Source organism: Gallinula chloropus (genome assembly GCF_964237585.1).
Source record: "Gallinula chloropus genome assembly, chromosome: 4".
Taxonomy (NCBI): domain Eukaryota; kingdom Metazoa; phylum Chordata; class Aves; order Gruiformes; family Rallidae; genus Gallinula; species Gallinula chloropus.
Window position 1 is genome coordinate 12,153,742 of NC_140088.1, and position 16,255 is coordinate 12,169,996.

General features: G+C 38.1%; 1 protein-coding gene across 1 annotated transcript in view; it reads right to left on the minus strand.

The window, feature by feature from the left end:
- Nucleotides 1-16,255, minus strand: part of DPH6 (diphthamine biosynthesis 6) — a gene marked incomplete at its 3' end in the record, with an annotated part of 195,995 nt that overhangs the window by 44,959 nt on the left and 134,781 nt on the right. The window contains exon 13 of the mRNA XM_084264228.1: nt 13,480-13,722. Within this exon, the coding sequence (XP_084120354.1) occupies nt 13,480-13,722 (243 nt within the window). The remainder of the gene's footprint in view (nt 1-13,479; nt 13,723-16,255) is intronic.

The window sequence follows — 16,255 nt, forward strand, 5'->3', positions numbered from 1 at the left end:
AATGTGTGATAATATCAGTACCATTTTTAGATAGTTATGAACCTCAGCTATAGCACTGATCATTTGGAAGAAAGCATGTTAAAAGGACTACAATGAATCTGTTTGGACTGAGACTCTGAGAAGCACAGGACTGTCAGCATGCCTGTCAAAGGGGAATAAAGCCAAAATTCAGAATTAGACAATTAATATTAGCTTTAAAAATTTATATGCTTGAAGGAGAAGATTTTCCCTCTTGCTGGGCGTTTAATTACTCCCACTGATAGACAATGAGACAGATTAAATCTAACTTTTATTTATTCTGGTTGGTTTATTTTAGGGTTATTTTGAGGGGAGGGGGGTGTTTTCATTTTGGTTTTCTTTGTTTGCTTGCTTTGATTTGTTGTTGTTGTTATTACAAAGGAACAGTTTATGGCTTTAGCAGACGATTTCAGTAATGTGCTTTGATACAATATGAGTCCCTGTGCTTCTTCCTTAAGTCAGTGGGGCCAGGAAGGGATTTTCACTTTTGTTAAGTGTATACAAGCCTTTGGTTGTCTGGCTTATTCTGCAGAAGCAGTCTTGCTGCCATGTGTACTTACCAACCTGACATACACCCTTCCTGCTGCATGGGAACTCAGCCTCTTGGTTCTCATCCTGTGGCATAAAGTATTTTAAACTCTTAAGGTCTGATATATTTTAGTCTAAGTATACTCACAGGGTTCAAAATAGGGATTTCTAGATGAAATGTAATGGTCTGTGATATACAGGTCAAACTAAAATGATCTCATGGTGCCTTCTGGCTGTACGAGCTACTCAAGCTCTGAAATGTGTTTTACCCACTCCTCACACACAGCCACAGCGCCTGAACTCTAAAAACCCACACTGAGACGGCAACCATCTTCCTCATTACGGCCTTTAATATCCCTTGCTGATAGTTTTAAATTTTTAAACAGCCCTACCTGTCGTGCTCCCTTTTATGTGTTCTCACGGTTACAGATATAATTTTGGGAGCAAAATATCTAAACAGTAAGCATAATAAACCCGGAACAGGTTAAAGCTTATTAGCAGTAGGGAGCAGATGTAGGGAAATTCTGCCAGTTCCCCTACATTTCCTCCCCAGCGGGGACTTTCTGTCAAGCTGTGAGTTAGTTCTATGCGATAATGCGGGCTGCTGTTCCTGCAATTGCACCTTCCTATACCTCACCGTTCTACTAAATATTCACTTTGATTTTTGATTTCTTCCTTCGTAATAATAATATTTAAAGCAGTTCCTGTGGAGCTAAATGTAAATTCAAGGACTGCGTGCTAGATGCTCAAAAGGGCATGAAAATCTAAAATTGATAAGAAAATAATTACATACTGAAAAGCTGTTTTATTTGCTTTAAAAATATTAACTTTCTCTGAACAAACTAAAGATTCCCTGAGCCAAGAGATAACCAGTTAATGACTGAAGTTAAGAATCCTTGAAATACCTCTCAAACATACATCATTCAATATATCATTTACAATGTGGAAAAAAGATAACTATTTAAGGAACAAAGTCATAAATTGATAGCAATATAAACTGAAAGCAAATGAAGTCTGCCACATGAAACATGATCACAGACTGTCACTCTGAGGGTTTTATTCTTCATGTGTAGTGTCAAAAATAAGCACTTAGGAAAGAGAGTTGAACTGAATTAAGGATGTTCAAGATGGAAAGATTCCACTTGAAATTCATTGGAGAGTGTGTACCCAAATGGGACAGAAAACGAGAGAAGTTAATGGTCAAGATCTACTTTGTGGGCATTAAGGATAACTGATTTTATGATTTAGAATTTGAATTTCAGATACTGATTGCAAAGATTTTTTTCTTTGAAAGTGTACTTTCCTTCTGAACTTTGACCTTGAGCTCTGGAACTAATTTTCAACCCAAATGTCAGCTTTTACCTCACATATTCCAGCTACGATTGCCTGTTTACCTGTTCACCTGTACACATACAGCACCATTAGCTACTGTTGTTAAACCTGTAATTAAATTTTGCAGTATGCAAGGGAGAAAATCGTGATGCTGCTGGAGGCAGAAGAAAAGCAATTTGTAAATTCTGGTGGTGCAATTAAATTTCTATTAATTGCCAGGCTCTCCCTCATTGAGGCAACCACCCTCATTAGTAACATGATCTATAGATGTGCAATCACATATTGTTTTGAATGAGCACTTTTGAATAAACAAAGATTTTTAGTGGAAAATACTAACATTTACATTCCTTCATCTTACGTATGCAAGTATTTTGGGGGCAAATGTTTCTTTTCAGCAGTGCAGTCAGTTATTTTAATTTTTTAATGTGGTGTGACTGCAAAGCAAGATTGGTTAAATGGAATGTAGCAGGACTATCAGGACTGTGCAATGCTCTTTTCTGTTGGTCAATGGTGTCCTACATACAGTTTGGAACTTGTGATTTTGTAGGACAGGTTTTCCCTCAGTTCAGTATTACAGGAGTCAAACCCAGGTGATGCAATTCAGGTAGTAATGGGTGGCGCTGGTCTGCTGGCAAGATCCCCTCCCCAGGTCACTTGCTCACACGCCCCACAGCAGGGTAGGGGAAAAAGAGAGGGAGGGAAAATTTGTCTTGCTGGTTCACTCAGGAAGGAAAAAGTGAGAAAAAGACATGGGTGAAGATAAAGGCAGTTTAATAATGGAAGGAAAGGGAAAAAAATATAGGCAGAGACTCACCACCTCCCATCAGCAGACTGATGCCCAGGTGATGACTACTTAAGAAAGAACTCATCCATCCTCCAGTTTTTATTGTCAAGCATGAATTTATAAGGTATATAATACCTCTCTGGTCCATTTAGGTCAGCTGTCTCAGCTATGTCCCCTCCCTTCTTCTTGCTGAACCCCAGCCTGCTTGTTGGGTGTGGGCAAAGTTGGAAAAAGAGAAACCCTTGATGTTGTGCAACAGACAACATTGGTCTGCTATAAACATGGTGTTAGTCTAAATCCAAAATGCAGTGCTATAGGGGCTGCTGTGAAGAAAGTTAACCCTGTGCCAGCCAGACCTGCTGTATCCACTCACCAGAGGAATTTGACAATAACCTAAAAATTATAAGCCAAGTTTGAGTTAAACACATAACTGTTCTCAGCAGTCATTGGAATAACACATATGGGAAGCAAACTTGTTCTCCTGCCGATGACGATACGGCACTCAGACTGCTACTGAAATATATACTATTCTGAAGGCAGGTGAGTCCATATACAGAAGAACAGAAAGGAAAATTTTCAATAAATGGCTTTTCAGTGATGTGTATTAATATATATGGCTGTTAGAAGTTGTTATACTGAGGTAAAAAAGCAAATATGTATTCATGGATATGTATGCGATGTATATTTATCTATATGCATAAATATGTATACGAGGAGGGAGGGAAAGAGAGAAATCTATATGTATACCTATACATCTCCCCCACATAATTCTGCAAAACATTGAGAGACTATGAGACTATGCATTACTGTACAGATATCTGCAACTCCACACAGACATTCATTTGACAAACTATGACAAGACTTTACCAAAAATTACTGACTTTACGTGAAATGATTGACAATTAGTATTTTCATCAGTTAACAGTCACATTTTCCTCTTTTAGACTCACTTGTTTCTTCAGTGAGAAATATGCAAAAATATTTGTCATCTACAGGAGATGACCAGGATGTTTGCTCAAAGGTCCTTTTAAGGGAGATGCACAAAGACCTGAATAATGTCCAAAAGAAAATCAAAGTTGGATTTCAAGTGTTACCAGCTGTGTTCACTGAGTTACAATGAAAGGATTGATGAGGACTATACACATGTAACATATCAGCTGGAAGCATTTATATTTTTTTGTCCATGAAACTGAATAAATACAGAGATGAAGCTGAAAGTGATTGTTCACTGATAAGATGGCATGCATGTCACTGGGCATTGACCAGTTAGCACATCTCATTTTTGCTATGCAAAAATCTAAAGGCGTTTCAAAATAATATTTGCTCAGTTTCACGCTGTCATACGTGAAAGTGGAGCACAGAAAAGGATAAATAACTTTTCTTTCTTGACTTTTATGACTAAGGAAATTGAAGATCTATTATTAATTTTGAAGCCTGTGTGTACAGCCTGAGGAGGAGGAAATGAAATTATTATAATGACCAGCACACAGAAGCAGAGATCAGGACAATCAAGTACTGAAATTCACTAGAATCACATGGATTGTACGATACACTAGTAAAGAAGTACTTCTACTGGAAGAAAGAAGGTATTTTCCTGAGTTAATTTCTTTATTTTTTTTTTCTTTCAAGCCTTTGGTGGTAGAAGACCATAACTGTATCTGAGTATAGGTAAGATTCTTGCACAGTTTCAAAAGGAAGAGATGATATTTTGAGCCCTAATTTTGACTGGAGCTTAATGAGGAAGAAGGCCAGATATGAATTTTCCTAGTTAATTGTGGAGTTTTCCTTCAGTGGAAATCAATTCATAGCGTTGAGCCCAGCAAGGAGCTAAGCACCCTACAGTCACTCACTCACCCCTCCAGTCCTGGCAGGATGGGAAAGACAACAGGAAGAGCAAAAATGAGAAAATCTTGGGTTGAAATAAAGGCATTTTAATAAGTGAAGAGAATAAAACTAGTGATGCAAAGGCAATCAATCTCTACCTCCCACTGCCAGATCAATGCCCAGCCAGCCTCTGAGGGATACACACCTTGGAAGAGAAAACTCCCCAGTGCTTATTGCTGAGAATGATGTTATATGGCATGGGATATGCCTTTGGCCACCTCTTGCCCAGTCTACCTGCTGGTGTTGCTGAGTGGGAAAAACAGAAATCTGGAACTATGCAACATCAGGCTGTTAGCAGCACTGCTTTAACCTCAAATCCCCAACACAGCACCACAGGGGCTGCTATGAAGAAGGTTAACTCCATTCCAGCCAGACCCAGTATACTAATCAATAGCTAAGCTCCTTCCTGCAACAGGAGTGCTTTTACAGGTCCTGCATAACTATGATTAAGAGAATATTGCCCAAAGATTTAAGGGGAGGACTTTCTGTATTAAATTTGACTAGTTTCTGAGATCTGAGTTTTCTAATTTTTATTGAGCTCACAATGAAGAGACAAGTTAAAATATCCTCCTTGGAAAAGATCTAGAAGAGCTACTTAGTACTAAACGTCAAACTACTTGCTGGATGCATTAACTTGGAAGAAACATTTAGGATGTCTGAAAGAGATTAACCTGATAGAGTTTTAGGAAGGATCAGTTGTTAATAAAACTGTCTATGTAGGTTGGAGTGGTAATCTAGCTCTTTCAGTCCTGATCAACAGGATTAATTTATCCAAAGGAGAACAAAAGAACTTTGAAGGTGATGATATTTCTGAAACTCCATCCTTTATTGTGGGGATTTAAAATGCCCTGCCCATAATCAGGGGTACAGTTTTATAGGGAAGTTTCCTGAGTGAAAGTAGGACCTTGATTGCTTTTCAAATGAAATGGCATTCCCCCCTTTATAAAGAAGCACGGACAACAGGTACTTGCCTTGGGGTTGAAATCCGGTTAATGGCTTTCACAGTCATCACACATAAGACTTCTGACCGGAGGTTCTGGCCTAAGCAAACAGAGGATGCAAATATGCCCTCTTGCTTAGCACCAAAGTGACAGGCTCAAAACAGAATTAATATTTTCAGCAAAGGAGATGAAGAATCACTCAAAAAACTCTTATAAGGGAACTGCTGCAGGGGAAAATCAGTCAGCCTGGATGAACTAGGGTGTTTACTACCCTGAATAACTTGACATGCATTTCTTCACTGTGTCTAACTGAAAAACAACATTCGAATGCATGTGTATATTACCTGCAAATGGCAAATGAGCTAGTGTAAATCAGTTCATGGAAAACAGAGAGTTATGCTGACTTATACCAGCTGAGGATTTGATTGTATCTGTATCTGTCTACACAAACATTCACACAAGAAATGCTCTCCTTCCTTATTTTCTACTGTTCATATTTCATGTTTACATCCTACAGATTAAATTTGTGTATACTGTTAAGAACATTCTGGAATCATGTATGATTTTTTATGTATATATTTATATTCAATTTCTAGTGATGGCTTTAGTTAAAACCATGTAGACTGTTTCATTGTTCTTTTTGATGACTATATTCCTTTTTTAAAATTCATTAAGGCTCCACTAATGTTACAAATGGAATATCATAATCTTCCTTTTAAAAAAGTGAAAGTGGGCCACCCTTTCACCTCCCATCATGGCCCAGTGTCAAAAGGTAGGCTATTTTCAAGGACCTCTGGAGCTCCACTATCTGCATTTGACTTGTGTTAAATATTCTCATTACAGTTGCTTCAAATGAATACAAAAGCTTTGTTTAATCTGAACACAGGGGAAATGAAACATGCTAGGCATAAGATGAAAGATCCACTACCACTGAGCTATTTGAATGCACTGTGTGTTCTTAGCATGGGCCATAAAAGAAGCATGGTTTAATATATCAAACTGTGGAACATTCAAAGTAGTATCTGGTAACAAAATAAATGTTACAAAACTGATAAGACAAAAAAAAAAGAAGGAAACAGAAACATGTATTTTCTACCCACTGAATTTTTGAAAGCTGTAGGTGTTGGCTGGTGGCTATGTTTCTCAAAAACATTTAGTTTTCTTCTGGTATTACTAACAATTACATTAATTAACCTAAAAGATATTTTACTTCAGGGTTCTTTTACAGTACTAATTTACTTTTACTCCTCACATTTCAACTAGTCTGTTCAAGGTACTGGTAAAAGAAGAACAGTTGCAGAATCACAGAATCACAGAATCGTAGGGGTTGGAAGAGACCTCAAGAGATCATTGGGTCAACTCCCCTGCCAAAGCAGCTCCCCAGCTCATATTGCACAGATAGGCATCCAGAAGGGTCTTGAATATCTCCCGAGATGGAGACTCCACAACCTCCCTGGGCAACCTGTCCAAGGGCTTTGTGACCCTCACTGTGAAAAAGTTCTTCCGCATGTTGGTGCGGAACTTCCTGTGCTCCAACTTGAAGCCATTGCCCCTTGTCCTGTCTCCACAGACCATTGAAAAGAGGCTGGCCATTTCCTCCTGTGTCCCACACTTGAGATATTTATACACATTAATAAGATCCCCTCTTAACCTTCTTTTGTCAAGGCTGAACAGCCCCAGCTCACTCAGCCTATCCTCGTAGGGGAGATGCTCCAGTCCTTTAATCATCTTTGTAGCCCTCCACTGGGCTCTCTCCAGGAGATCCCTGTTAGAACTGGACACAATATTCCAGATGGGGCCTGACCAGGGCAGAGTAGAGGGGGAGGATCACCTCCTTTGACCTGCTGGACACACTCCAGTTGATGCACCCCAGGATCCCACTGTCCCTCTTAGCCACCAGTGCACACTGCTGGCTCATGGCCATCCTGTCATCTACCAGAAACCCCAGGTCCTTCTCTGCAGAGCAATTCTCCAGCAGCTTATCCCCCAACCTGTACTAATACATGCAGTTATTCCTCCCAGGTGCAAGACTCTACACTTGCTTTTATTAAACCTCATTTGGTTTCTCCCTGCCCAGCTTTCCAGCCTGTCCAGGTCTCGCTGGATGGCAGTGCAGTGTTCCTGAGTGTCAGCCACTCCTCCCAGCTTTGTATCATTGGCGTACTTGCTGAGGGTGGACACTATTAGTATTACTAACACTATTATCTATAGGATACAGAATTAAAAATACTACTTGAAAAACTAACAACTGTATAAAAAATACATAAAATAAAATATACAAAAATGTGTACCTGAATATTACAGATTTACAGACATCTGTTCAGGATGGAGGAAAGAGTACGTATGCTCTCACAGAAATCAGAGGTGTGTATGTGTGTGTGTTATATTCCTTTTAAGTTTTACGGCAATTTTCTCCATAAGTAAAGAGGATCTTAAACATCTGTCCAATCATTTGCAGGAAGAAAAAACTTCTACTATTTGAACCTAAACTGCTTCTGTTCCACTTAGGGTAAAGTGTCAGAGAATGGATGAATTTTATTTAAATTCATGACAGTTTGTATACTTCAAATACTACAGGCATGTCTGAACAATGCAACAGACTGCTGTGTTACAGATGCATGATGCCATTCTAAATGACTGCCATGAAAACATAATAATTACTCTGGAAAAAACACTGCATGTAGTTAGACAGCTTCTGGCTCAGGATTTAATTTGTTTCTAACTTTGGGACCTCTCCATTATTCGGCAGTCAAAGTGGAAAGACACAGGGTAGCACCAATGGTATTTACAAGTGTCTCGCAGGTGGTATGATGCAGGGCTCCCTAGCATGGGCCCACTGCTCCTAGATGACTGCTCTTAGATAGTTTTTAAAAAAAATTCTACTTCAGGCTCATTTATATCTTTTGACATCTAACCAGTTTATAAATCTGGCCCAAAAGATTTAAATTTAGGATTAAATAAGGACCCATTCACAATATAGGTCAGTTAAAATGTTGTGAATCTTTTTGCCCATTGCTTCTGTATTACATGCCATTAAGACACACATTGTCAACAACCCGACAGGCATTTCTGACAGAATACAAGTCAACTGTAGCACTCTGCTCGCTTGGAAACAATCGTGGGATCGCAGCCACTCATTCTCAATGCTTACCATAAAAAAAGAAAGCTTCTGCCAGAAGAAGGTGGGATGGAGAATTTCTAAAGTTTTTGGTACACTTGGAGGGAGATGACCAGAAAACTAACATGCAAATGCAAACTCTTATAAAAGCTAAAAGACAGATATTTTTTTCACGTCATAGGAAATATTTCACCAGGTAGATTCTTCATTACTGAGGATGTAAAATACAGTGGCACCTGCCTAATAAAATAACTCAGAGTGGTATTGAGCATAATCAGAAGAAAAACATAGTATGTATAAAAAGAATTGCTGAAACAAAATTTATAAGCTAATGGCCTTAGAACTATTACTACATCTTGTTATTACATTAAATGCTATCTCTCTATGCAACCCTGTCTTCTAATCTTAATAAAATATACTGCTTCCTCTGTTTCAAAATCTCCTTTCACCAATATTTCCGGTTCACTTACAGATATTTGCAATCCCAAACTTCTTATTGGTAACAAAACATGGTGTACTAAACGTACTCAAGTATTTTCCTCTACATTTTTCTTTTTATAACAAAGAAATAAGAGATAACATTTCAGATAGTTCTGGAAAATCTGCCTCTGAGTTTTGTATATACCATGAAATCAAAAGAAGAACTGAAACTTGTTTTTGTCATTCAGTCACAATTATCAAAATCTGTGTTTCAAAGGCAGGAAATGGCCTCCAAGATTTTCTCTAAGTAAGTTAATGTGCTCTAAACTCACAGGAAAAATGAACCAAGAGTACTCTGCCAGATTTAAATAGTGACAGCCCAAACCTGTATCTGTTATGCAGTTTATCAAAATTCATATATTTTACTGGCCTAGCTATACCAAATCTTAGTGGGAATTAGCAAGATGCAAAAAGAATAAAAAACAGCAGTTAAACAAGTGGGAATGCCTAAAATCTTAAAACAGCACAGCTTGTTTCTTCTTTGTACTGGTGAGGATAACAAAAGAAAGCAAAACTCAGGCGTTCAGAGCTAGAAAAAAAATGTAATCATAATCTTGCCCATCTCAGTTAGTCTAGTGAAGTCTGTTGTACAGACAGAAGTACAATCCATCCCTTGAAATACTCTAACATAGAACTACAGGGATGGTTCTGCCTGGAAAGCCCATGGGGAGGGGAAAAAGAAGGTAGGGGGTGGACTCAGCTCCCAACAAAATACAGTGGGAATACTGCCTGAACCCTACATCTCAACCCCTGCTGAATAAAGTGCATACACAAAGTGAATTAATAAAATTTTCCAGGCACAGTCACTGTTATATCATTATACAATAATTATTTGGAATATTTCCATCTATCAATAATGCCATCTGTCCCACCCAATACAAATGGACTACAACCCATCTGGCTTATTTTTTTCTATTGATTACTCTGCTGAATGAGTTAGCAAAACCACTTATAAAATCATCATATTACATGACACTGTCATTAAAAGATGTGAAGCAAAGAAAAACACAACATGAGACTTAATTGGAAAACTGTCAGTTTGTCTTCCAGAAAGTTTAGCAAAGCTCTAAGCTTTTTCTTGTTGTTACTTTAAAAATATAAAAGCTCTAAATGCTAACTACTGGAATAGGCAGAAACTGTTCTACCACACAACTGGGACAATTTCCGAGTAGGTATGTTAGAGAAGGTCCCTAAATTTATCTCCTCCAGAGTGTCAAAATGCTCTAAAGTGTGTCTGGGAATCACAGAGAAACTGTGGAATGAATGTAACTTAAAAATAGGGTGGGGGGAAGCTGCTGATGGCTGGCACTTGCAATTTTTAATTCTAATTATTTTTCCTAGGTTTTCATTTTGATTACTTGTTTGCATAATTGTCTTTACACAATTTTTGCAGCTTGCTTTTTTATTTTACTTTTAACTACTGCTTCCCTCAACTAGATTTTAACTTCTATAACTGCACCCTGTCTTGTCTTTTTATTTTAACCACTACTTCCCATAACCTTACTTCAATTTTGCAGCAACCACTACTTAAAAACATTGCGGCCTCATTCATCTACAGAACTCAAATGCTTACCTCATCTCCTTAACTCTAGATCTCAGCTCCTACAACACCCTTTTAATTTTAACAAAGGAAATCTGTCATATACATTCAAAACATTGATCCAAAGATTTTTCTGTTATCCCAGTGACTTTTTGTCTTTTGAGTCCCGCCTTGGTGGGGCTGCTTTCTTATCCTTCCCTCCCCACTTTCTGCTACAGCCTCCCATCCCTCCAGATTTCTGTTTCCTCTGTCACCCTGAATGGCTCTTCCAAAGATACTGTGACTCAAAGGGACACAGGAAGCAAGAAGAGAGCGGGACAGGGCCTGGATTCCACTTCCAAGGACACAACCCTGGATGGCTGCGGGTAGCTGGAGCTCAGGATGGCAATGCTCAGGGTTATACTGGGGGGATGAAGCTGCAGGGAATGGTGCTTGGAGTGCAGTTACTGAGCTGCCATCTGGAGTGAGGGAAATCGGCATGACAGCAGTGGAAAGGAGATGTGTAGGAAGCAAGGAATGATGCTGGAAAAAGAAAGGAGCCAGAGGGGGGTGATTGAAACAAGGTAGAAGTTGCTAGGGGGTCCATCCTGATTACCGTTTCTATTCTCTCCCTCTCTTACAGTCCCCCTCATCCTTAATGCTCACTAGAGCCACTCCTCTGGTAATCAGAGAAATAATATGGCTATTCCGAAACATGCTCAATTTATCTTTCTCTTCATAAATCAAGAAGTTCCTAAAACACAATTGTCACTTTCAAGATGTGAACAAGTCCTCTGATGTCCAGGTAAGAGTGCCTGACCCAGTGGCCTTATGTCAAACAGAGCTTTGATCAATTCTGTGCACACCCTGCTCTAAGAAGTTAGCCTTTAGTGGTATATATACACATCCAGAGAACAACTCTCACATTTCTCTCTATATTATGTTCTGTTAGGTCCAATTTATTTGTGACATAAACAATTTACACAATCCCTTTTGTGCTTTACAGACTTCTGACATCAAATATGTATAATGATTCAAACGAAGTTGCTGAACAGTATTACTTATTTTACAAAATTCTTCCAAACTTCAAACTTTAAGTTTTCCTTACTCGAAGAGTAAAGGAACAACTCTCCTAATGCCATGCCAGCTAGTGCCTCTCCTCCAATACAAAATCCCTATTTCCATTAACAGGACAATTGCATTTTTAAAGCAGGACAATTCTTTCCTCCGGTTCCTTGCAACAGAAGTATTTGATACATCTTTTTCTCTGCTTTGGTGCTTTGGTGCCTGCACAAACACTTACTGATCGAAAAAGTATGCAGAGCCTAAGGAAAAATTCAATTCCTCTGACTGAACCTCCTATTGACGAAATTATAGGGAAATTGGAACATCTGGCTCATTCCCACTGATACCTTATTTTTTTCCATAGCATGTTTAAATTGTGTTGTGGCAGATAATACTTTATCTGCTAATACTTTTTTCGCTCTTTCTGATACTGCCATTGATGAGTATGAGCTGATATGAATAGCATAAGATTGATGAACATCCTATAGGACTGCTTGATGCTGAAAACTTTTAGGCAGCTAACTGTTCATAAAAGCATGTGTATGCAGCAATCCATTTTTAGGCTACGGCTTTAACAATCAAAGAGTGACATGGGCCAGATACTAGTAATAGACCAGAAGCAAGCAACCTCATCAATATTTTTTCATGGAGCTAAAAAAGTACTGCCTAGTTATTACAGTATGTGGAAGAAATAAAAGACTGAATAGGCAGTGGCTGGTATGTTTACATGTGGAAGACCTAGAAGATTCTATCTGGAGAAAAATAAAAGTTTCAAAAAACTGGTGAACACCAGCAATCTGCCCTTAAATCACACATGTTACAGAACCATACAGGCTTTGTGGTCATGCTACATGTTACTTACCAGTCACGCAGCAAAAAACCTTAATGGCATTAAAAACCTGAATTGAATCCAGATCAAATACACTTGTTCTTTAAACAGTATTTAAGAATACCCTTTATTAATAAATCAAGGTGGAAAATGTAAACGCCTAAGGGACACCTAGTGCAGAGACTGAAAGTGGAGGCAAATGGAAGTTTCAGATGCATTTTTCCTTCTTCTATGGCAATATCGACATATGCTTTGCTTCCCTGAGAAACCATAATAATCATGTAATATTAGATTAAACAGCAATTATGCAGTTACTACTCTTTTTCGTTCATTTGTGGAGAAGTTACATTTTATTTACAAGGTTTGTGGCCATTACCTTTTCAATGCTTGCAGGGTGTTCTAGGGCTACTTACGAAACATTGCACATACATAATAGAAATTATTATGGTATCAGTATAAATCACCCTGCTGTTAGAGATAATCTAGGGTCAACCAATAGACAGGCACACCCTGATCTGGTCTTAAAAGTTCAACTGGATAGCAATAATGAGCTGAAGTCAGTTATCATGGCAATTTTGCTTGTAAGAAAGAGTGGGGGAAAAACATCAACCAAACAACTAAAAAAAAAAAAAATTTGAAGCAAAATGCCCATTTCTTATTATGTAAATATAGATGGGCAGAGGTAATTCAAATAAGGTATTGTTCACATTTTTATCGGAGGAATTGACTGCTCCTTAAGAGTTCTTTAACACACTGCTTTGGGGAATTAAGACAAAGTTAGTGATGAATGTATCTTTCTATTAAGCAATTTTCTTTCTCAATTGTGCACAGCCACTTATGAGCCAGAACATAACAGCTCAATCAAGCCTTATTGTATCAGCTTTACATGAACCCTTCTGAAATGTAGTGAGAAAATTCTGCCAAGACTTAGAGGGGAAAAAAAAAGACGACTCAGAAAGAAAAAATGGATATCACAGCTACCTTTTTATGTTCTCTTAATTTCTTCTGCCATACGTAGTGAGCAATAGGAATGTACTTGCTGTCAGTTACGTAGCAGCTGGCTGCGATGACGTGGTGGAGCGCAGTCTTCTGGCTCATAGCTTGAAGAATTCGCTCAACATGACGGAGGGAAACTGTAGCCTCAGTCCATATGCCACCGCTAACAAGCTGCATCGTACAAGGTACCAGGGCAATCTGTCCAGCACAGTAGAGAACATCTCCAACCTAGAAGAAACCAAAATTCTGAGGATGAATAGCAGGGAAGCACTTTTTCCCAGGTAGTTTCCTTCAACAGTACTGTTCTTTGCCATCATTTGTTCACAAAAGGAGAAAAAACACCAGTCTAAAGATAACTTTTGATAGGGATTTACCTACAACACAGAAACACAACCCTGCAATAAACTTTAACCGAACAGGAAATACTTGGACGTGTCTAGATCAAACCAATAATATCTGATGCTACTGACTGTTACAGCTGCTGGATCATAGTGATGCCCCAATATCGTTAAACAGGTTCTTGATTTCTTTTTTTGAGTAATGATGCACACTATCTTTGATTCAGTGCTAATTTTTTTAAACTTCTATGTCTCAAGCCTTGTTTTATATAAGAATATGTAAGACAGTGAAGTATATATGTGAAATATCTTTAGTAAACTAAATTAAAAATATTATAAAATAATACTTGCAGAACACCTAGAAGACTGTGTATGAAGAAAAGTCATGATAAACCACTAGAAAGTAAAAGGGAATTGCAGACTGAAAATAAAATGCCCAAGAGTACTACTTGACCAAAGAGATGTATTCACCTTTTGCAAATTGGAATTAAATGGGTAGCCACATATACCATCAATATATGCTTTAAGTTGAGCTGCAATGCAGTTACTTTGGGCTGACTTTCTGAAGTCTTCCTGGCAACACTCTGAAGACCTAGTTTTTTTTTTAACAGCAGCCAATAAAGGCAACATTTATTCTTACTATTCAGACATCTCAAAGATTTATTATAAAATCTTAATGTAAATATCAAAACTTTTCATCCTCTTATGCTGCACTTCTCTAGAAAGGCTGCACATTTCCTGATCAGTGAAGCAGTAAATTTTATTCAATATCAAAGGAAAACTAAGTATAGAAGTGGGAAGTAAGGTGGGCGTAAGCAGCTTTGAAGTCAGCACAGGAAGCATTTTGCTAGGAGTAAAGAGAGGGAAAATGGACCGTGCAAGGAATCTTTAGGAAGAATTTTGCAGAATTTACTGTATAAACTGTAAAAATTCCTCAGAATTAAGAATAATTAAAAAAGAAATCTGTGTCCTAGAAGACATGGCAATCAAACCATGTGACAGACCCATATGCAACTCCAAATCTGTCCTCGTAAGTGTCTGTGTCTCACAAAAGACTCACACATGTAACTATTGGAAGAGTATCTTATACAATTTGGCATACAAGTTCTATGATTAGCAGCTGAAGAGGGGGAGGAGGCAGAGAGGAAACATAATGTATCAACTGACACCCATCAACTATTTAAATTGTTTAAAATATCCGAAATATTGTTTTGATAATGCTATATATAATCCTGAATTTGGGGAAAAAATATGCAAGTAATATTTTGGTTTACAGGAACAAATGGTCTTTATTTTTTTTTACAGTGCTATTTTAAAATATGTGCCATTGAACAAGGGAGTCCAGCCAGCTACCAAGTGGCATACTGACAAGATGAGAAACAAATTCAGGAAAATATAATTCAGAGAGGCACAGGTTTGTTTTTAAAGCAAGCCATGCATTTTCACCTCTGCAAAGTGAAGTCCGGGCATTAGTCAAAAACTCCAATACAGGTAGCTTATACTTCTACAGAAAAAAAACCCCAACACACACACTGGCAATATTTATTCCTTTTTTTTTTTTTTTTTTCCTGATGGGCTGCTGGTTTTCCATGTTAATTATTAGGTAGACAGAAGAGCTGTTCAACTAGTTCACTTCCCCTATTCTTGAACAGATTGTTTGAGACATAATATGAATACTAATTAACGATAAAATATCTGTTCGTGTTTTGAAATACGGACCAAGATAGCACTTTCTTAAAGTATCTTAGATAGTTCTGATACAATTAGCCCCGCTGGTCATAAGCAAGGTCAAAAAAAAAATCTCTGAAGGATTTGAGCAAAATTGGCACCACTTTTGGCTCAGATTCAGGGGGATTTTTGCAGAGTTCTTTAAAAAACAATTTAAAACCTCCCTCTGTTCCTAACATACTTGTTTGTATCTTAAGAAGCAATTAATAGAAAAAGTGTTCCTAGCTACCCACCATGTTATGGGAGGGTGGATGCAAGGGGGGAGGAAGGGGGAAAGGGTCTAAATGACCTCAGGTTTAGAGCAACTCTATTTCAGGGGGACATAATTTAGGATAAGGGAAGGAGGAGGGATGTTCCTCTTATCTTTTCCAGTCACTTGGTCATGAAAAGCAAGCATAAATAAACAATCAGCAGGGGCAAAGCAGCAAACCAGTACAAACACTGTTTTAGCAGATTTCAAGAGGTTATCTCTAGAATGTTTGAAGCTTGATACAGAAAATTGTTAGCAGAGTAAAAAGCATTTTAAAAAGGGAAGACATCATAATATCTTGTTCACAGTACTGAAATCTTACAACGGGGATGTCACAATGTACAGTGTTAGTCCTTGTGTTGTGAAAGTGTTCTGCAAAACCCTGCTAGAACCTTACAACAGTTTATCTTTTTGGAGCATCTACAAGGATAACAGAATATCTTCC